This window comes from Phlebotomus argentipes, unplaced genomic scaffold, assembly GCF_947086385.1.
Source record: "Phlebotomus argentipes unplaced genomic scaffold, Phlebotomus argentipes genome assembly scaffold_4, whole genome shotgun sequence".
Lineage (NCBI taxonomy): Eukaryota > Metazoa > Arthropoda > Insecta > Diptera > Psychodidae > Phlebotomus > Phlebotomus argentipes.
In genome coordinates, this window is record NW_026776174.1 from 12,335,562 (window position 1) to 12,359,095 (window position 23,534).

The window sequence follows — 23,534 nt, forward strand, 5'->3', positions numbered from 1 at the left end:
TGGCGAGAGGAGTGGAAGTGGGCTTCGGCTGGCGAGTGGTGTGAGTATGACTGAAACGAAAGCAACGAGCGAGAGGGACGGGCAGGTCGGTGTCGGTTCGATGCGGTCGAGTCGGGTCGGGTCGCGTACCTTTTGCACTGCTCCTCCAGTCTGGCTTGAGAAGGCCTTTTGAGAAGCTGTCTTGCGCTCACCGACTTCCTCTGTCGTCGTGCTCCAATGAGACACACTGGTGAATCCGTGAGTGCGCGCTCTGATTGACGTGGACGTTATACTTTTCGAGTGTGTGGCTATCTTCCGGGCGGCGGACTACCGCGCCATGATAATTGCTATCGCGTCTGACCATTTGTCACCGTGATCTCTTGGGGTCGCATCTCCTACACACATCAGAGGTCACACAAGTAGTTCGCGGTATTTTCAACACACAAAGGTCGCGCGCCTGGTGATTCGAACTCAGCTGTGCAGGGCAGCAATCATATTGCCATAAATACAGATTGGGGCATCAATTATTCAGCGGGCATACGTACTTTTCAATCAGGCGGACACGGAAGTTGATGTGCGATAGTGTGGTTATCGGGAACTGAGCCCCGGCCGATGCCATTGCCTGTGTGTGGATATGATATCTGTGACTTGTTGTTGATTGGTGCACTCTCACGCGCGATCCCGCTCCCTCCCCCAAGCATCCCCTCGGTGCATTGGTAAATTTCAGTGGTGAGTGTCGGCCCCGGCTTTGGGGGGCCAAAACCGGCAATATTATCACACACAACTCGCTAAGTGTGTACGGGGGTGGCGTCCTGTGCCCATCGCCGTCCACAGCCACCGGGTTCTTCAACCCACGCGGCCAGGGATCCGAGATCAACGCGCTGGAGCTGGGGTTCCCGCGGAGTATGGCCCTGGTAGCGCCGCCGCCCCCAAGTGTCTGGCGCGACCCCAATCTCGGCAGCCACATCCCCGTAACCACAGCGTCGGAGGAGCTCACCACGCTCGGGCCGCTGGTGCCGACGTCCAAGCAGGAGCTCGTGCAGCAGAGCATCACACCAAATTCCCAGGCCAACAGCTCCCAGAGTGGCGGCAGCTCATCGCAGACGGTGGATGTGAAACCAAATCAGAACATTGAGTGTGTTGTTTGCGGTGATAAGAGCTCAGGGAAGCACTATGGCCAGTTCACGTGTGAAGGTGAGTGTTTTCCCACATTTCCAATATCTGCTGGTCTGGCTCTCTGGGAAGCCAGATTTCCCGCCAGATTTCTGGGTGGGAAACCCGTTTCCTCCCCAATTGTCCAGTCAGCCATTGATCATCGTGCGGAGAGTCATGTCAAACCGGTCGCAATAGCTTATTAAACTCTTTTTTCTGAATGAAGATTCGACTATGACACAGTCAGTCATCTGATTAATGAGCACCTCTGACATTTGACCGGTCCTCTCTCTTGGCATAAAACGATCCGGAAGATAGACAGGATGTATAATTTTAATATTTTTCACTGCCTCGGAGATTAATTTGGTAAATATGGCCAGATATGAAAGTGTTCGAAAGGGGTGATGTGTTTATTAAAAGCCTCTTTTTGTACTCATAAAAGCCATTAAGGTTTGAGAATCTCTGGGCGTTTTTTTTTGCCCTGAGTGTCAAAGGGTTAAGGATCCTGTACAATTGGCAAATGTAAGAAAAACTGCAACGTTACCGGCTTTTCCGTCGATCCAACCCTCGACGAGGACTCCAAGGTGGTGGGATTTGCACAAGTTCGTCACAATGAGTAGCGCGAACGGAGAAGAATGTGATGATTCAGCCCCCTTTGGCATATATGAGAGACATTGTGCTGTTCTATGTGACGAAGGGAAGGGACAAGTCTCTGCCAAGGAACATGTCGTGGATGTCATTTCCATTTTCGACTGCAATTAATCAGGAAAAGTCCGCAAAGCAATATTCCCTACGGGAAGAGACACAAATTTATGCTTGAACTTGAAAATGCATAGCAAACGACGATGGGAAAGTAAATTATAATGCGAGTCGTGATTTTGAGGGTAGCCCCAGACGTTTAGAGTCGTGTTTTTATTATTTCATGCGGAAATAATATCCTCTTCTTTTTTTCCCAACCGAATTGAGCGCAGGGATTGATTAACGATGCAAAATAGGAATCGTGATATTGTTATCATATTGTGTGGACTTCTGGGCGGAGAGATTTTCTGTCTCTCAGGGCGATTTCGCATGTCAATTATTGTGTGCTGGCAATTGTAGCATAGAGAGAGATGTGGACCGCCTGCAGATCAATTATCACACATTTGCATCCACTGATCTCTCGCCACATGTGAAAAATCACTCCGACAATCCAATAATGTCCCTGTCGCGTCTGTCGAGAGGCAATGAATTTGCATGGAATGTCCCGAAGTACGGGAGGATGGCAACAATTAATAAATCAAATAATGAAATTACATAGCTTCAGTGGTGAATCTTAAATGCAAATGTGACCAGCCCTTTTTCGTGTACGCGCACTGCCGGACAATGAGGCGCTCATGGTCTCTGGGTGAAGATGTGGTCCAGGAACCTGCACAAGTCGCTCATGCATATTTATAGGGAATTTTCAAGCCACCCATAAGTGCTCTTGCATACATTTTGGTTGAGATCGTGCCACTATCGATGTGCTCGCCTGATAACGAGGCGATCCTCAAGTACTTCCTCCCAGTTTCACGTGGCTCTCTTGAATGCAAATTGCACCCTCGCGCGCCTCTGAGGGTGAGGCGCAAATAAGGTGATCGGTGGGGAAAATTGCAGCAAATCGCAATTATTAATTCTCCCAGTCATGGGAAATTAAATGGCGTGGGAGTACAATTTGACAATATTTCATCGCGCGCGAACCATATAATCGCATTCCTCCTCCTTCTTTCCCATTCTTCAAGGCGCGCGGTGAGGCGCACATTGGAATACGTGGAGAGGGAGTGCATCGCACGAGAGACGAGCCAGGCAGACACCAGGAAAGAATTACCCAGAGAGTCTAAGGCATGATCGGATATTGTACATCGGCTATTTGATACCGCATATACACCCATGCCGTGGCCGATCGAGAGTGGAGTGCGCGCTTTGACGTGATGCTATGATGGTGATGCGATCATCTCGGCGATCGTACAAGATCGCGCGCTCTCACTCGCCCCTTTCCACAAAAAACGTACGGATAATCATTGAATCGATATTATTATTTCATTTTATTTCGACTTATTCCCCCCAAGAGTCTCGCGGGAGATCTTTTTGGTCATTTTTCTCTCCTTGCTCGTTGCCTGAGACTTCTTTTTTTATTGTAATTAAACCGTTAACGGAAGATCTTGTGGAAAAGATCACGACTTTATCGAATGGGCGTATGGTTGTAGTTTTTTTTCTTCCTCGCTTCTTCCCTGGCATTCTCCGCGCAGCACACATTCCCTCTCTCTGTGCCTGAGCATCGTGCGGCGATCGTACCACTTGATAACAGACAAAATGCATGATAAAAATGAAAATTTTTCACACACATCGCGCTTCAATTGTTATTAAGTACGTATGCCAATAAAATGGAGATACAAATAAATCCAAATGCACGGAGAGATGAGGCATTTGTGCCTGACATGCAGATCGTTTTTGAAGGAGTGCACTCGATCTTATGCTACACTTTCGCGATGGTATTTCGCCTGCATTGTTTGCTGGCAATAATTATGCAATCAAAAATTAAATGAGGGGGAGTCATGTGGTGATCTTTCAGAGACCACCGGCTGGATGTCTGTGAAATTCTCACAAGACGGCGAGATGAGGCGCTGCAAGCTGGCGCTGGTGGAGATTCCTAGGCTGACCAAACATTCCAGACAGCATTTGAGTTGATTTAGTAGCTGAAATGCATACAAAAACACCCTTATTTTGCAGTGAAAAATTGCTCCCCTTTTCCTTAACCGCATTTCTTTTATCTACTGCTGAGTATTTTCTTCTTTTGCAAGCGTGAAATGCATCCCAAATAGTGTTACTAGGAGAGAACAGGAAGCTCGTCTTTCGCTTCGACTTCAATAGCTGTGCCCTGGCGAGAGTCCACGAAGGGGGAAATTGTCGAGGAACAAATGAAATTCTCAATTTCTCAGACGATCTTCGTGGCACAGTGGAAGGCATTTGAGAAGACGAGCCGCGATAGTTGGATCGAAGAGAGTCTTATATATTCCAGTTCGCGGGTCACGATTTTTCAATTTCGAAACTTCCGTAAAAGGGTGGACCACAGCGACGACCTGAGGTAGCGCAGTGAGTGCAGGAATAAATTGAACCGAAGGAATCATGTTTCTGGAATGGAAAATTGGCTAAATGTGTGTCGTTTCACTTTGAATTGCTCGCACCACAAATGCGCATTATTAGGCAGATAATTGGGCTTGAAGTGTTTTCTCAATTCTCAAATTGTGTTACCTCTTCTGCGTGTGTAACATTACAATTGAGCATATCGTGAATTGGGCGATGCTTCCGCACAACAGGGGAGAGAATATAATTGTGGACTCACTCCTTGTCGCCCAGTGTGATATTGTTCGCCCAGGGACAAGCGAAGGATTCAGGCTTGGCGGGCGCGGAGACGTTTCGCAGGGCAGATCGGGAATTCTTTCCGAAAATCGTGCCAAAGTATTCCGGTACATTACCGCACACTCTCTGGCGATATACGATGATGGTGATTATATTGTGTGACCGAGGGGCTCGACCTCGCTCATAAATAATCCCGCATCCGCGCTGTGGCCATTCCGAATTCCTCCCACCGCCAACGGAGCGCCATCGTCATTGCATCTTCCCATCCGCCAAACAATATTCCCTCAGACGTGCAATTGAGTGCCGAAGGATTTCCAAATGCCCCGCGAAATCTACCGCAACGGTGTTGCCTTTGTCAGCAATTGATTTGCAGAATATTTGTGTGATTTATCACCCAGAAGAAGAGTGCATTTGCCATTTTACTCACTTTCCTCTCCGCCAGTTTATGCATGCAATTACAATTTCAAGTGCATCGTCTTCAAGATTCTCAGCGGCTTAGTGAAATTTTCTTGAAACTTTGCGATGAATTTTCCATATTGCACTGTTCTTTTAGCCATGTTTCGTTTATGTAATCTTCTTGACACATAATGGCGCACCGAAACCCTTCGTGTGCACCAGAGAAAATGCGACGAGGAAAATCTCAGTTTTCACAAGAGTCGGGAGTGAAGTGGGATTTGGCTGCCATCGATATATTGAGAACCTTTGCGCACTTTCCATAATCCATTTATGGTGGCAAAATATTGTCACACCGCCCAGATGAGGATCACCTTTCAGGGGCGAAGGCGCTAAGAGTGGTCAAGAGTCGAGACGATGTTATCGATTGTGAAGACCCTGCGATTGGCGGAGGCAAAAGAAGTTGAGCATATTTGTTTATTCATCCGCCATGTGATGAATGTGGCATAATAAGTGGTCACGTGCGGAAATAAGATGATGGGCTACCGTATGATGACCACCCCTGAAGCCATCTCCGCGCGGCAATTGTACAAAATGATAATTGAGGAACGAATTATCCAAAATTGCCGGACATTTGTTTCACTTAATGATATTCCAGCCTCTCCTGAATGTAATTGTGAAGGGAAATTGCAATGCACTATCGCGCATGAGATATGAAATCTTCATCCTAATGGAAAAACGTTTTGTATTGAGGTGAAATGTGAAGGATTTTTGATTTGATATCGCGCCGTCAATTGAGCAGGTGTTCGTGCTTATTGGCTATCAAATCTTATTTTTGGAGTTGAGCCGATAGAAAGTTCAAGGGTTTGTTTTCACGAAGAAATGGTGCGAAGAGATGTGGTATTTTTCTATCAAGCGCACAAGATCACGTGGAAATTAGGAGCGACGGTGTAATTTATGGTTAGGTGAAAACTTAATTGTACGGTTAGAGGAATTACACGGTTCAGTGCCTGAAAGTACCTTTAGCGGTTGGTGAATTTACATGTGGATTTATATATCTCTTCAAATGACTCTATTAGCCATTATTTTAATAATAAATACACGATCAAATTGAGGAAGTAATATTCATATTTCACACAGGAAAAGACATCTTTCATTAAGCATTAATATCGGCTGAGTATCGCTCGGAGTGCTTTTGGATTCTGTACGCTGTGTGTGAAAGCTATCTTGAAATCATTGCCTATAAATTCTTCATTTGCATTCTTTCTCCTCTTCTCACTTCTTCCACAAATTTTAAACATATCATTTTGATGCTCAGTTGCATGAATTTTCTGATTTTGCGCGCATTCAAATGCTGAAATTAGTGTAATTGAGCCTTCTTTTCTTTATTTCCACCATTCCGTTTCCATGAATTCTTTTCGGAGAAACAAGTACATTTAATAAATATGGCAATAAATCAAAACTATACAGTTTAACGTATGACCGTTTTGCTCATGAGCAAATTACCATAGACTCTGTGGCGTCACCTTCTCGCTGGTGAATCGAATCAAGGCTGCTAAATCGCACAATAAAATGTCAAATTACAAATTTACCGATCAATATGAGGCTGAAATTATCGCTGTCGTGATGAACATACCTCAAATCATCGCTCGCATGCACCTGAGTGTGAAATGGGCACAGCCTCGGGCGCCCGTGTCGTCGCCAGGGAAGAGCCCCCGAAGACGGGCTTCTGTGCGGTCGGAAATTGCTAAATTGCCGGTGTGTGTTTGCCCCACAGTCGAGCTGTGTCAGTTAGCATTAATTTCACTTAACATGCAATTTTCTGGGCTTTCGGGTGGAGAAACTGTGGCACATCGTCAACAAGCGAGATTAACCTCTAAAAGGGCTGCGGTGTGTCATAAAATAATTACAGCTTATTCATATTCATTCACTATCGGAACTCCATCAGTTCATGTTTCATTCTCATCTCAATTCTCTCTCCCTCTCGTGTGTTCCTGTGCATGAGATCTTGCGACTAATGGCTTTGAAAATTCTGCCAGCGATTTGTCTTTGAGGAGAGAATTCTTCTCATGCTGCATTTTCGCAGGCGAATCGCTGTGCAAAAAGTGCATAGCAAATTTACACAAGTTCCAACCACTCGGCGTTTAATATGAGACATAACACTTTAGCTTCTATTGTGTAATTCACATCTCACACGGAAGGTTGCGCGCGGCCGAAGAATGGGAAGATTCTCAAATATGCAAGTGATTTCCCTTAACAGTCGAGGGGATCATGTGGCTGTCCGATGATGGCTGAGTTGCTCGCGCACTCATAATTGCATTATAACTTATGGCATTTTGACGTGAGGGATTCAAAGAGTGTGTCCAATTAATGGATTACACACCATCATCGTCATTTGTACCATCACCACGAGATTTCTCGCCCTGATCCACTGTTTGGATCACCTCTTCTCTCCCTCTTGTGCACTTTTCTCTGCTGATCTTACGCCCGAGATTGCGCTCAGCCTATTTCCACGGAAAAATGCACCACTCCACGTGAGATCTTGCCATCAACCGAGTGGAAAATAATTCATGACCCTGACAATAGGAGCCTTTCATCTTTTTCACTTTATTGTTGCACTCGCGAGAAGCGAAGAAAGGCGACTTTACTACTTTCCTTCCTGGGGTAGATTCTGCTGCCAAGCCGTCAACATGTAAAGTCTAGCGCAAATGATGAATGTGGGAGAATGATTTTCGGCCTAATCAATTTCCATGGCGGAAGAGATGCGTATTTATCAGGAAGTTCTCACAGTAATTCACTCTCCAAATGATTTGGTTATTAATGAAAAGCTCACAGATCATAATCCAATGGTGAAACAAGATCATCAAAGAACCGCGAGCCGCCACGAGGTTCTCACCATGCGATCGCGCTTGTGCGGGGCGTTGATATCTCACCGATATCGTCACGCTTGATTACGGCTCAAATCGCTCCATCAAGCAGTGAAATCTTAATTTTCGTGAAATTTTTTCTTCCAACAAATTTCAAGCTTGAACAATTTGGTGTAATTGTTCGTATAAACTTCGATAAAACTTTCCCATGAGTTCTCGCTGTGTGACATTTTGCGAAAACATCTCTAAATACGAATGTATCGTGAAAATATTCCATGACACTCTCCAATCTAATTCATAGGCCCATTTGAGATGGCTGAAGATGAGAGTTTTCTTGCGGGTCGGCACAACAATGTAATAATCATGTGCATATATGATTCATTGACGCGTCCCGCGTGAAGATTAATTGTTTTAACCTATTGAGCAATTAGAACAATTTGTTGAGTTTGGAAACAGTCACACAGCTCGACTGTTTTCATTTGCCACTCACCATTTGAGTTTAAGACGTTTCAAATTAATTGATTGAATATGTTTATCATCTTAGCGCGTCTTCGCTTCGAGTTGCCTCTTTTGCCTGTGACTCTGTGTCATGCAAATGAGTGTGAAAGAAGGGTTTTGTCATCCCTTTTGCCAACAATACTTGCGTGTCACGTTTTCCAGGACATGTTGGGCAACACAGAAGAAGCCCCAGAAAACGGAGTTGTGATGCACTCTAATTGGTGTTTTTTTTTCTCCTTTCATTTCTCATAGGTTGTAAATCATTCTTCAAGCGATCGGTCCGGCGCAACTTAACGTATTCTTGTCGAGGAAATCGAACCTGTCCCATCGATCAGCACCATAGGAATCAATGCCAATACTGTAGATTACGGAAGTGCCTCAAAATGGGAATGCGTCGTGAAGGTAAGAAAATGACTTTTTATATCTCATCGCACATAATGCAATTCTTATCCGCGAAAAGTGGCCAATTTCGCGGGGGAGAAAAAATCCAATCCTCTCTATAGTGCTCAAGCAATTTCGTCATTAATTTCGATCAGTCTCATGTCGAGACCTCTTGACTTTTTGGACGGCAGTGAATTCGCGCTATACCAACAAGACAATGTTGCTCTTTGCCAGCGCGATGTACAGAATTGATGCCCCTTCAGTGTGTACTGACAACAAAAATATTATTATGTTTCAAGTAATAGCTTCTTCCTCTCCCAGAGTGCAAAGTTCCCACTGTAATTTGATTGGAGTCGACTCGGTTTTGTACCACCGCGAGAGAGGGTCTGGCAATTGCTCTTATGGGAAAGTATCTGTGAATTATGATCATCTCACTCGCGCTCCTTCCTCACTATTCGGCTGTCAATATGGTGTTTCGTTGTTTCTATGAATTGCTGTGGTTTGAAAATATTTGGAATTGCCAGAGAATTTTCCGCGAGACAATTAAACGTGTCAAGTTTATTTATGGGGTTGTAAATTTATGAAAGTTATTGGACTCTGTGGAATCAATAAGCGAGTATATTTTGTGTTAACGCAGAGATTTATCACTATTACTATTGAAAATTAGGTTAAGATTTCATACCTTTTACACACACAGCCAGCAATTCTTTCTCGTTTGTCTTCTTTGTCTTAGAATTATTAAATAAATATGACAATTGTGAGTGATTTCATGCAATTCCCGGAGAAGTTTGTTCCATTTTGCCATGAACAGACCCAACAAACGCGTGTTTTGTGACCCCATGCACTTCAGATTCGGAGTTATACAATTGATTTTTTGCCGAGGAAAATAAATTACAATATCGACTGAAGATGCGAGAGAGGAATTCTTCGTGGCGCATTCAGATGTTGGTTGTCATGTTTCATGCCGCGTATCTTTCGAGTGACGAACGTAAAAGTCTTGTCACAATTTTTTCCTCCTTTATTAATTTTTCTCTAACAGTACATATTGTACATCTGTGAGGTATTTTGGAATCACCGCGGATTTGGCTATGCGAGAGGATGAATAATGACCGGCAGAGAATGTATTGGAACTCCTCATGGAATTCTTTCCGAAAGCTTATTCATCGCTGGCGTGATAAAAAGAGAGACTTGTGAGGTGGGCGGTTTGTTTACACATTATTCATACCATTATGGGGATATATTGTGAATATTCCCTCTCAAAATTATTGACTCCATATAGCAACATCTAAGCAATTAAAGGTGGAGAGATGAATGGTTCCCATAATGTGGTGGGAATGGTGATTATGTAAATTAATCAAAGGGGATATGTTTGGATATATTGATAGTTTGGTGAGTGTGCACTTTTACCTCGCGAGAGCTTGTCTTCACACTTTGGTGATGAGAAAAGAATTTTGCAAGCTAATCTCCATGAAGACTTCCACCTTTCGCCGCACAAGGACTCGCTGCTTTTTTCCCATCAAAGTGCGCAGAGGGACAATGACTCTGCGGGCTGCCACATATACGCGCAATTGTGCGCCCTGCGACCCTAAATCCATCTTCATTTCGCATATGTTTAAACCATCACGCATCCCGGAGTCTCCGAATCCGGGGAGTCTCTCGCTCTCCTCATCAGATTATAGGATTGTGTGTTTGGTCTCACTGTCAGCACCCCGCTTGCGAGCCTCGCTCTCTCGGGCTCCGTGTGTGCGTGTCACATAATAGCGACTGTAAACATACTGTTGCATATTATTACACGCAGGATATTAAATTTTCGGGAAGGATAATTACGAGAACAATGCAAATACCTGAGGTGAACTCACAACACCACTAACCCTCCATTGTGAGGCTGGCGAAAAGGGTACCTCCGCAGTCCTTTCTCTCCAACCCTCCGTCGCGGCTCAAAACTGTTTCACATTAATAGTTTAACCTTGACCGTTTGTTGGTCCTAAATTAGACTCTCAAGCCATTGTTTGCCACCACTTTTTTCCACGTCCGAGATCCGAGTTGAGCGTGTAATTTCATGCTTTTGCCCTCGCAAATCCCAAAAACTGACCATCAAGCACTAAAGTGCGTTTAGGAATAAGATCTCGCAATTGAATGTTTCTGACCACATTTCCATCTCACCCTTTGATGGTCAGATGTGCCGAGAGAACAATCTTTAAGCACCTTATTGAATTCTCAATATATGCGGCGGTTAGACTAAAGGAAAAGCCAAAAGAGCAAGAGATTTTATCCAGGTTCGAGACATCTTTTCCGCAAATAGAGCATAAAGTCGAAAAGATCCGATTTAGAGGCGCCCCTGGTAAGATTCGCCGGATGACAAATATTTGCATCTTTTCTCCGTATGCAAGATGAATGCTTGACGAAACTAAGCACATGCCTCAAGTGGGACAATGTGTGTTTTATTCAAATTCCACACTAAACTGATTAGCACGCTCGACGCAGTGACAAAAGGCGCAGAAAGAGATACCGGTGTCGTATTTGGGTTAACCATTTTTTGCGCATCTGAGGCACATATGCAAAGAGGAGGATGAATCTGATATTCCCTCCACGTCATCACGTACAACGCAACTAATTATTATGCGTGCTTTAAGCATAATTTACGACAATATCTATTTACACTGGGAAAATATTATTACTCATAGAAATCGTCACTATTATGGTGCAATTTCTGGTGCTCAGAAAGAGAACTCTGGGGAAATTCGATACCTTTGCCACAGGTATACATTTCTCCCCTGTTCGGACGCTTTTGTTGTCCAATTCTGCTGTTTGGGCACAGTGTGGATGTGAAGATGTTCAACAAAATTACAAATATGGCTTGAGCCTCTTTCACGCAAAAAGGTGGACTTTATTTAATCAAACATCGAACGATAGAATCCTAAACGGAAGATTAACTTCTGTTTTTGGAGATCTTGGACCTGTTGAAAACCTTTCAAATACTTGAAAACAAAGAATATCCTTTGGAAATCATCCCTGATTTGTGAACCTTTGCTTGGGTTCGCAGATCATCCTCTCGGAAATTACAATCACGTACAGAAGGAATGGTTTGCCGGTGCGATGACACTGAAATGATGATGATGATTGAGTGTTGCAACCATAATCGTTCGAACCACCATTAAATCGCGGAGTGGAGATTGAGGGAATATTGTTGGAGGTGCGCAAGCTCATTGATTCCAGCATCGATGGGAAGACGGATGATTGGCGCATTTGAGATGCATTTTACAATTTAGCGATGCGAGAAATTTATTTATTGAAGAGATGATTGTTTTGACAGCCACAAAACTACGTTTTCCAACCATTGAGCCAAAGTGTTTTCTGATGGTCAGAGCAATTTCTGGATGGCGAAGAAGCCTGAGAAATTTCTCCAAAGCACTGACCATCGGTCGATGCAACGGCAAAAGGGCGTGAAAGATGTCACACACATTGAATAATTTCCATAAATTCAACCCCTGAGAAATTGTGTGTCACAAATGCTGGCATTTCTCGTTGAATTTTATCCATTCACCTATCAAAGGCGCACATAATTTGGGGAGACGTGCAGCTGAATAGATTTTTCTTCTGAAGACAACATATTAGATGATTTTGCTGAAAAATCGTTCAAATTCCCTCTAGCGTGATAAAATAATCCAATTTGATGACTACAGAGCGAGTTTACTATTTATTTAGCGCATAATTCATATTCCTTCAGTGAGGATTGTCCCGAGAAAAGGGTTGTGATACCCGTTCTCGATGTCTCGTCAATAGGGAAAAAAGTATTTGTGAATAGTATTTGGCCGTTGGCAAGTTTAGCTCGCCTCGCAGACACTCAATAGTCGTCAAGATGGTGTAATATCGAGTTCCAACATCAATCGGTTGACCTCCTCATGATTAATGACTCTTCAACAGTCGCGCTCGGCTCATTGACATAGAGAAGAGGAAGGATTCGTGATGACTTGCACAATTAGATCAATTTTCAATCCATTAATAAATCTCAGCGAGAGCATTTCTCTAACATGCGTGAGATATCGTCATGACTTTACCAATTTTCGCACCTTAATTGCCTCGAAGGTGCATTCTTCGAACCCCTCCTCAGGAGTCATATGAGATGCACAGAGGATGGAAAGTCTGTCGAGAGGGAAGTAAAGGTATGAAATTATCATAAATACCTAACGTTCGCATCCAGGGAAAATCATTAATCAAATTAAATACCCTTGGGACAATGGGACACACATTGCACCCCTTGGAGCGGATCAGTGTGACCCGATCGCCGGCCGGTTCAAGACACTGTGGTGTCTTCGAGTGCTTTATGCCATGGAGAGGAGCTCGTACCTGACAGCATGAGAAGTGACCCTTTGGATGTCGTTCTGGGATTTGCAAGTTCCCTTCCCATGGATTCCTGTTTGACCAGAGTCTTGACCATTTGCCACAATGTCTCTTTCTCATGGATTACCGCCATGGTCGGGGTGAATTTTTCAGGGTGGGAACATTTCCTTGCACTGCAACAGTAATTAATGAAGTGTATGGTATGATCGGGCATCTGCAACCGGTGATCTTTTGCATTCCCGCGCACAAATCATCCCTCACTGGTGGCTTAAGTGCATAATTGCAATTTTGTATCGTTCCCACGGTTCGTGAACCTCAAAATTGAAAGAGGAGCAGCGAGATGGGCAGCGCCCAATTCGTTAGAGCGCCCAGAGATTATCACGAAATGTATGGAGAGAAAACTGCAGCCAGTCGGATCTCACGTGGCGATAACCTGTGCCGCCATTCTGCCACTAATAGATCTCCAAATAGAGCTCAAATCTCCATACAAGAGCTCGAATAACAACATTCAATTAAACTCCTATTTGTTTCTCGCGTCTTTTTTTTCCATTGGCGTGCCTCCTTTTCGTCTGACGCTTGCCATTGCGTATCACTCGGGGATTGAATTTCCTCTCGTCATGATTACGGTGTAATTAATAAATTGGATGGGGCATAGGATAAAAGTGTGGTGAGACCCCAAGCAACTCGCGAGCGTGAAACGGAGCTGAGGAAGAGGTCAGAGGTTTCCACTCGGTGTGTTTTGCTCCCAAAGATGCTGAGGTGAGTGAGAAAATATAAATCAAATAATGCAAGAGATGGTAAAAAAAGCGGGCAAAAAGGTGAGGAAATGATACAATGGGCACGTGCCACATTTAGAGATTTTTACGGAGAAGAATATTGGTAAGGGAGATCAACTTCTTCAGCATCAAGCGGAGAATTTATCGCACAATTTTCACTGCATTAAAATTCAAGAGGCCACAAAGCTACACTGATGGAGTGCCTATTTTCCGCACAACACCCTCGACTTTTTTTTATCAATATGCCCCATGAGAAATGTGCAATTATCACCGGTGATTTATGAATTATGCTAATTTTCGCTTCATAAAACCATCACCCGATGAATATCATAACGGTCTCCTAATAGTCGTATTGATAGTGTAGCAATAAAAAGAAGTGACTAAATAAATAAAAATCCCATTCGATACAACACAGTACTGGGCATCACACACTTCTTGTACCCAGTCAAACTGCACAGTCATCATCATCAACATACACTTGAGAAGCAAAGTGTTCAAACATGGCATTCCTCTGCATGTTTTCTTCAAAATCCGTGTCAGCTGTCCGCGAAGGGTATTTCTCTGTACAGAACGGTGAACATTTTCATTATAATAGCAGCAATAGAAGTACAGTGGCGCGAAGAACATTACATGCTCAATATATTGTTAAATATTGAGTAGATTGCATTAAGAATGCAACTATTTCGTATGCTTTTCTTTAAACTTTAAGCAAGGAGAAAAGTCCAACCACAAAAATCAGCTTGAATATGTTAGTAAAGTCTTAGTATATCTGGACAAATGAATCAATTTGTTCTATCTATTATTGAATAATCTTAAAAACCGCACAACAATCGGCAATATTCATGCGACAAGTTCAATCTAATATCATAAGTTATGGTTAAGCAGACGAATCTACATTTATTTCATCAACTGTACAGCGTCAAAGAAGTGAAGGAGAAGAAATAGGCAAGAGTGAAGCTTCACACTGAGCATATTCAATGCATCTTTTAGATTCAATTGTTACGACTCGGTCAAAATGTAGATTTATCACTGGACAGAAGAGATTTTTGTCTTGGTCTGGTGAGAATCATTGCCTCTTTCTTCCTCCTCATCTCTCGAAAACACATCCCGAAGGCATAAACATTATTGAATCGTTGGGGAGATAATTATAGTGGAAATGATCGCCACTCACCTTGCCGAAAGCTTGAGAATTTCCCAAAGCTTGGCGTTTGTTCCCCCGCATGAGAAATTGCCAGCATGAATTCCATTCTTTATGCGTTCGCCCCCCTTCGGAGGTGGCGCAAAAAGAGGAATCCTCAAGGTATGTTTTTTGGGAGGTTGTAATTTGCACACACACCATATGGCAAGATGCAGAATCAGGTTTGCGATGTATGAGAACCTAAATATTTAGTGTTCTTTTGTGCTATTTTCCCCATTCTTTGCGCGCATTGTGAAGCCCAACGAGGAGGTTTATTGTTGGGGGAAAAAATCGTGAATGAACTCTCGCGAATGTGAGATATTTGGCCAGAAGAGCGAGAGGCTTTGAGGAATGCCTGGGCAAAGTGAAGGGGGAAGAAAGAGTCATAATTAATGTAATTTTCCCTCCCAATTCTCTCAATATACAAATGTTTGAAATTGATTTTGGTGTAGAAATAAAATTGATTGGTGTTATTTTTTCCCCCGACAATCATTAAACAGCTAAGAGATGTATTAAAATACATTAGAGTATATATATGGGCAGAGTGATAAATTCACAGAGATTTATCATCATTCTAATGCTAGTTTTTCACTTCTTGACTTTTAATATTAAAATCCATCCCGCGAGTGAGAGAGACTCCCAGAGAGCCATTCGGGATTTATACGCGCTTCGAGTCAAAGTCAATTCTTAATAAAAGCAGACTCCAAAAGATAAATTACACGTACAATAACGCACCCAAAGAGGCGACCATTCTTCTCAAAACTATACAGCGAAGTGAAAATCCGCGGACCACACACAAGATGTGCGCAACAATATCAACTCGCACACTTTGTCAATTGATACACAAATTAATTGTCTATTAATATTTCTTTCCATTCTCTGTGCCATTTCGCGGGGTCTCGCCAGACCTCCACCTTCACCTGGAAAAGGTAACGGATTGTCGTGTAATGCTCTCATATCCCATACGATATTTCATCTCATTTCGCGTGGATTCCTGTGTCGGTTCGTTCGGGAAATGCGCACGGATCGAAATCAATTCTCATGGCGATGAGCGCACAGATTCATCGGCGAGTGTCGCTTTGGGGAACTCAGGTTATAAATTCCTATTTACTGGTAGATTCCCAAGAGATCTTCCCCATCGCGTTGAGTAGCCAAAGATGCGCACTCCTCCGCATGGATCATTAATTTCATTCCAACTTCTCAGCTGCACTTCTCGGTGGGTAGATTTTTGCAGTGCATAATTATACTGACATGTAAATTTTGCACACCTTTTGATGCCGTTCAAAAAGGCGCATAAAAGACCCTCAATTCCTTCACCAGAAGTGAAATCGCGGCTCTTTTGCCTTTCGAAAAATATATCCAACCATTTGCGCTACTCGCAATTTCTCGGGAAGCATTAAATGTGGAGCAATTTGGCTCCTTCACGAAATTACATCTCGCCAGCTCAGGTGGTGAAAAAAGAGGTCTCAAATTCATTTACCGATATGCACAGTTGTGCAGAGCCACGATAAGTGGTGGAATGCACTATAATTCTATTATAATATTGCGAAATAGTGCAAAATGCGCACTTCAATTCCTGCACCGGCCATACAAATTGCAAAAATGATCAATAAATCAATGGATCGTTCTGTGGAGAACGTGTGGCTGTTGTGGATGATGGAAATAACAAGGCGTGAATGTATCGAAAATTGTTTTGCGAAAACGTAATTCCTTTTTGAAGATGATTATGAGAAATTACTATGATTCGCGCCCCGACATGCACTTCGGTGTGAATTAAAAATTCCGCGCGATAATCTCTTATGTGATGCACATCGCGTATAACCTCTTGAATTGCGCGAAATTGATTTGCATGGACTGAAAATTGGACGCGAAGAGGGAGAAATTCACTGAGATGATTAGGAAACTCTTTTTGTATTTAATTCGGCTGAGAGTCTTAATCTCTGGCCAAAGAGGCTGTAAAATATAATTTTGAAGACAATTCTGGTAGGTGAGTGTGAAATAAAGGAGGATTTAACGCCTCGGTATTTGCATGTGTTCAAATAGTTATTAAAAGAAGTCGTTTTCGCGGAATTACTTCGTCATACTCAGATAATCTCACAAGGTAATCTTTAATTTATATCGTGCGAATAAAGAAATACAGAAGAGGGAATTATTCACACCAATTTTAATAAAATATTTTATATACACTTTTGTCATAATAATAGATTTCAAGATAAATAAATTTCCTTTTATGCCTCATGCCACACATGACAATGAATCTCGCGCGCAATCGTGTGTGGGTGCAGCTGAAAAAGCGTGGAAGGGTAGTCAAATTTGTTTATGGTATCATGCGGAAAAGATCGCAAATCTCCAGGCAATGATAAAGGATGGAAAATGCGCAGTTTAACTTCCTTTTTAATCACAGAGATTTATTACTAATTATTGCCATGTTCTTCCTCATGTGATCTTCATACAATATATTGATTTTTATGGAAGCTATAACTTGAGGTGTTATAACCCATGCTGAATGTGGAAGAAGGGATTGAATTGCAATGCAAAATACACAATTTATTTCATTTCAGCCACATAGTGTGGCATTTATGTATGTGAGGCGACAATATATCATTATCGCGGCAGCGAATATATGAGAGGGAATATTTGACTCTGCACAGTTCTAGCGAGACTTGAATTTACTTTATCAAGTTTGTATTGTCCAATAGAAGTCAATTTTGCGAGAGAAACTTGCGATCTGCGGGAAGATTAATTATATGTCTTCAATGAATATTACCACGCCGTGCTAAAAATAATTAAATGCTTGGATCACAAGATCTGCAATTGATCTGAATTATCTCAGTGCAATTTTCAATGTGAAACTCAAAATTTGTTCAGCAATTGTATACGGAGCATTAGACAAAGTGTGGCAGGTTGAGGCTCTCAATTTGCTGCAATTTGCAATAAATCTGACACAAGATGTTGATTTGTGATTTGTTGAAATTGGTTGACCTGTGGCGTCTTGCTGGGCAATTAAAATATTGTATTTCTCCCCCGAGAGACTTTTCGTGAATGATTCAGTCACATATTTAATGGTAATGTGACAGGGAGAATTATATGCTTGTGGGTGGTTTATTGGCATCCACACCACGCCAATATTTATGCTCTTGGACGCGTGAAGCAGAGATAAAACTGGCCGGCTCAAAAATTGCTTCATCATAAAAATTTTGCAACATTGTGTATCTTCATTGGAGGATCGATAAGGAAGTGCTCTTCGCCGTGTTGCCTTCTCTCAATGCTCAGAAATACCTTCCACACACAGTAATTCTTCCATTGCCTGTGTGAGTGATAAAAGGCATCAAACGATCTTGTAATTCAACACCAGCGGTAATCGAGGAATCCATCAGTAAATTATCCGTCCTTTTTTCCCAGTTCCACTACGCATTATGCATTCTCTGGCGATGCTCTCGCGATGGGATAATAAGCAAGACACATGTATTGTGATTGCAATGATCTTGCCGAACACCGCGCAACACTGTCGGGGCGATCAATCATTTGGTGAAAATTTAGCGCGTTTCTGCCAGCATCATAAAGTCGCCTCTTGCATATGCACTCGGTGTTATTTTACAATATTGCCCATAGAGATTTCACATATCGATGCTAACCGTTTTCAACACACACGCGGCGGTACATGTGAATGGCGGGTTTTTGGGGAGGATCATTTGAGAAGATGCTTCGGGTCCAGCGAGGAATGATACATGCAAGTCTGTGAGTAATGAGTTCCGCGAGATTGCTCTGCGTGAGAGATAAACTGACTTTAATTCGGCTGATTTGATGTGATCATTTGCACTTTGATGCTCACATGAGCGTGCCATTCATTTGTGGGCCTCTTTCCGTCTCACAGCGTGTGGTTCCATCTTCAATTTCACCACTAATGAATTATGAATAAATATTTTCTCACCGACTTTTCCCACCAGGAGAGATTCCTCCGCACTTCATCTCGTCGCGATGTTCTTCAATATAATTTTGCACATCAGAATTTTTCCTGGATTGTTGATATTTATAGAGCAACTTTCTCGGAAATCACCACGAAATGGCAAATATTTGCATGGCAAATATAGCTGTAAAAATTGCACAGAGAAACATGAGACAACATCGTGTTTTGCAGTTTATGAAACTTGTCAATACAAAATATTTCTCCCATTTCCACTCACAAATGAGCATTGAGTAGAAATTTATTCATTGATATCACCATACTAAATTCAATCAACATGGATTTAATTGAATTAAAAATTAGCTTCAAATATGATATCACTGATAGTGCAATACATTTATATTATCTTGTTTATGTACATTGGCGAGGCAGAATCTAATAAACAGATTTTACGCAATCATTTAGTGGGATTATTTAAGGCTTTTTCATCGAACATCACCAAGAAAATGTGTGTGTGTGTGTGTGTGTTTGTCTGCTTTCCGCAGTGTCATCAATCAATTTATTAGTGAAATGACAATAAAAACATGAGTGTGAAATGCAAATGGAATAATTTCTAGTGGTCTTTATGTAGCAAATTGAGTCAATTCTTGGCAATTGAATTCCCATTTCGACATCATCATACGTGCATTTAGATTCGCAACAAGTTGATTTAATAATATGTCAGCACTTTGGAACCTAATAAGCCCCGCGTGTGGATATAATGACACGCTTCGTCAATATTCATTACACTTTTACGTGTGTCTCATGACATTGTCAGTCACTTGTTGATCACATATAATCACCCACCGAAACCATGGCATTAGAGCTCCTCGGGATACTTATTATTTATGCAAATACTGGAAGGGATGCCAATTGGGGCTCTGCTTGAGCACGATCGCCGCATATGCAAGTATAATTCACTCATTTGAAGATCATTTACACTGGACTGATTACAATTAATAGAGACAGAGAATAGAGATAGAATGAAATTTAATGGGAGAATCTCTTGCATTTCGTCATCGCGAAGCTGACAAGACATTCAGCTGTGTAGTTGTTCAATTGAGTCGAAGACAGAAAAAAGCAAATAATGTGATGACCTCATTAATTAATTGTTTGCTATTGCACTGTCTATCGTATTAGTTGGTGTTTATTGGCACTGCACATCTTCTTAAGGTTTCTCTCTCTCTCACACTCACCAGTTGATGAAAATAAGAAGTCATTGAGATGAATTAAGGAGAGGAGTTTATTGTCGGTAATTGTAATGTGTATTTATCTATGGGGGGGAATTTTATAATTAAAATATATAAATCTTTGTACGCTTTAATGTCAAGTAATTTCAATGAGCCTTGAAATATATTGAAAGTGTTGATGGGCATACATAAGATCATATTTGGAATTTAACCATAGTTGCAATCCTTTCAGTGATTTAAAATGCCAATTCGTGCCTCAACTGTGGCTTGACGAGCACTTCAACAGCTCAAAGGAAGCGTTGAACTGAAAATTCACCCCGAATCTTGGCCACTCTAGCGAATTGCACTTTTTTTTAGGCCTAACTTTCATGGTGTCTTTGAAAGATTCCAAAATTGTTATTCTGTTTTCTATTTCAGCTGTTCAGCGAGGACGAGTTCCACCCTCTCAGCCCACTGGATATCCCGGCATGCACGGCCAGTACGCCCTGACGAATGGCGACCCGTGTGCGGCCGGCTTCAATGGTCACTCATACCTAAGTTCCTACATATCGTTGCTCCTGCGCGCCGAGCCTTACCCAACCTCCCGATATGGGCAGTGCATGCAACCAAATAACATAATGGGGATAGACAATATCTGTGAACTGGCGGCGCGGCTGCTCTTCTCGGCGGTGGAGTGGGCCAAGAACATCCCGTTCTTCCCGGAGCTGCAGGTGACGGATCAGGTGGCGCTGCTGCGACTCGTGTGGTCGGAGCTGTTCGTTCTCAATGCATCTCAGTGTTCAATGCCACTCCATGTGGCGCCGCTGCTGGCGGCCGCGGGCCTGCACGCGTCCCCAATGGCGGCGGACCGGGTGGTTGCCTTCATGGACCACATCAGGATATTCCAGGAGCAGGTGGAGAAGCTCAAGGCGCTCCATGTGGACTCGGCCGAGTACTCCTGCCTGAAGGCAATCGTCCTGTTCACCACTGGTAAGTTGCTAGACATTCTCTTCACAGACGTCACGGCATTGCTTGCAAAAGTCATCGCTTCGCTGACCACCGCGTCCGGTGGCGGGGCGCCGAGTGAGAATGAGCTCCTGGGCATGGTGCAGGCCCACATAACCTCTGTCGCTTCTGCACCTAACACCACTGGCGCGAGCTCCACCACGCCGACCGTGAGTGTGAGCTCGCCGATTGTCTCTACTGCCGTGTCGTCAGGTAGTATGGGCATGCTAGGCTCTCCCTCACTGTACTATCAGACGCCCAATAGATCGTACGCGGCGTTCGAGGGCTTCCTCAACAGCCACTTCTCCTCTGGCTACGGAAGCGCCTTCAGTAGTCCCCTGTCGTCCAACCTCAGCAGTATGCTGTCCTACTCCCACACCCCCGCGTAGGTCGTTAGTGGCTCGTATGTAGAACGATTCCGGTATACTTAGGCCAGTCTGAAACCGTTGATTTTGTAACTTATTTGTTAATTTAAACTTTGAGTACAATCGCTTAATTTAATAAAAGTTGTATAATTTATTGTAACATCATATTTGTTTTCTGTTTTATCTTGGTTCTTTTTGTAGTTTGTAGTTCTCTTGAGTTTGTCGTATCGTTTTTTATCTGATTTTGTTGGTATATTTTTGTTCAATTCACACGAATTTACTAACCAAGAACAAGAATAAACTCCTCCGAAGGTATTTAGGTACAGTTCGCGCGCAAAAACGGGTGTTTGGATGAGCAGCGAAGACGCGATGGCAAAAAGTAAGAAATGGCAATTAGTTTTAGAGAGGTTGTGATCAGTTTTAGCTCTAGTGACATGGATTTTCTGTAGTGTCTGAGGGTTAGAAGAATCTCTGAAGAGTCCCTTTGTCTGGCGACCACTTCTTGGTAATTCAATCGCGCTCCTTCACCGACTATTGTACATGAAACAACTCTGACTAGCGCTACATGTGAGTGATTCATGTTTTGAGTTATGTACTATGTACATTACATTCTGTATAGCACATCTCTCACATTGAACCGGTTCATAATAGCTGGCGAATAAGCACACCAAAAGGGAAGAAAGGTGGAGGAAAGAACCGCGCGCAGAGAATCGAAGGCAAGATTTAAACGTGTGAATCTGGCGAACAGAAGGGAACACTCGCGGCTACCTTCGGCTGACCAGATATTTGGGCACATGAGGAATGTCCAGAGGGACTCCCATGATGTCAGCATTTACGGTTTCTCGGGATCCACCGATCAATTCGTTATTGTGTCAGATATGAAGATTGCTGTTCTAAGTCCGTGTGTTTGCTTGTAACACTGCTGCGTCCACTGCTATCGGGAATTCCCATCTGATTTGCCCATGTTCCTGGTCGTCACCATGTGCCAAAGTCACGACTTGACATCCCGCGCCGAATGAGCCCAAATCGTAGCTTTCCTTCTTCTATGGAAAATCATGTTCCACTGCTAATGCTTCATTTGGAAATAAATTAGGAGACGCGCGCGCACTTCACTTAGTGAGTGTGCCTTAAATTATCGTCTCATCAAAGAAAGAATTTCTCTGGTGTTTCACATTTATTTCAAGAATTTTCTATCGCCTTTCATACACCAATGCCTCGACATTGTAGCACAGCAACTCGAGATATTTTCGTTGAGGAGCGCTAATGTAATTGATGATTTTCTTGCAACACGTCGTTTTTCAAACCTTGTATCAAACTTGCTGAGAGTTTACAAGTAGTATTTGGCCTGAGATCCAGCATTCCGCCGTGTCTGTTGGCTTGAATGTTGAATTTTTCTCCTCACTGGAGAAATGGAATGTCCAAACATTGCACTGAAGAAGTGAAATGAATAGTTACAGCATTTTGAGAGCCACCCAAACATAAATCGCTAGTCTTTTCTCTTTTGTGTGCCATCTTCAGAACAACACCTTTGATATTTGATACAGCCATTTGGGCGGCAAAAGACTCTGCGGACTGAAGGAGTCCCAGAGAGAGAGAGAGAGCCTCGTAAAATAGTGGCACATCTAGAGATCTTTGGCGAGTGTGAGGCGGGGTAGAAAAAGTTAATTAAATTTAATTACTTATTAGGCAAGCGCCTAAATGTGTGTCACCAAATATTTGGCTGCCGTTTAATTATGAAAATTGCCTTTTATATGAGAAATGTGGTGTCATCTTTGTATATCTTGTGACAGGGTGTTTTGCATGGCGTCATAATTTGTGGTATTTTCACTCGAGATTTTCGGCAGGATATAATGGGGTGAATGTTAATCTTTTTGACATGTAATCCACCACAATGAGACCTTACACCTTATTTTACGGTCGCACACATATACAACACTTTCCATTATTGCAGAAGGTGAAGTCATGGGCAAAGTTTTCCCTCCCCAAATTCTGGCCAAAGTGTGTGTGTATCTTGCGGTGGTAATTCTGGGCGGGGGCGTTATGATTTAAATTGAAACCTTATCTGTTGTTCTTGCACATGTGAAAGGTCGAAGGGGAGCGAGCGACTGTGTGT

The 23,534-nt window shown here is 42.9% G+C and overlaps 1 protein-coding gene across 1 annotated transcript in view; it reads left to right on the forward strand.

The window, feature by feature from the left end:
* Nucleotides 1–626: 626 nt before the first annotated feature.
* LOC132258509 (COUP transcription factor 2) overlaps nucleotides 627–23,534 on the forward strand; it is a gene marked incomplete at its 5' end in the record, with an annotated part of 38,396 nt that continues 15,488 nt past the window's right edge. Inside the window, 3 exons of the mRNA XM_059755840.1 lie at nucleotides 627–1,173; nucleotides 8,517–8,666; nucleotides 20,490–21,041. Of these exons, the coding sequence (XP_059611823.1) occupies nucleotides 627–1,173; nucleotides 8,517–8,666; nucleotides 20,490–21,041 (1,249 nt within the window). The remainder of the gene's footprint in view (nucleotides 1,174–8,516; nucleotides 8,667–20,489; nucleotides 21,042–23,534) is intronic.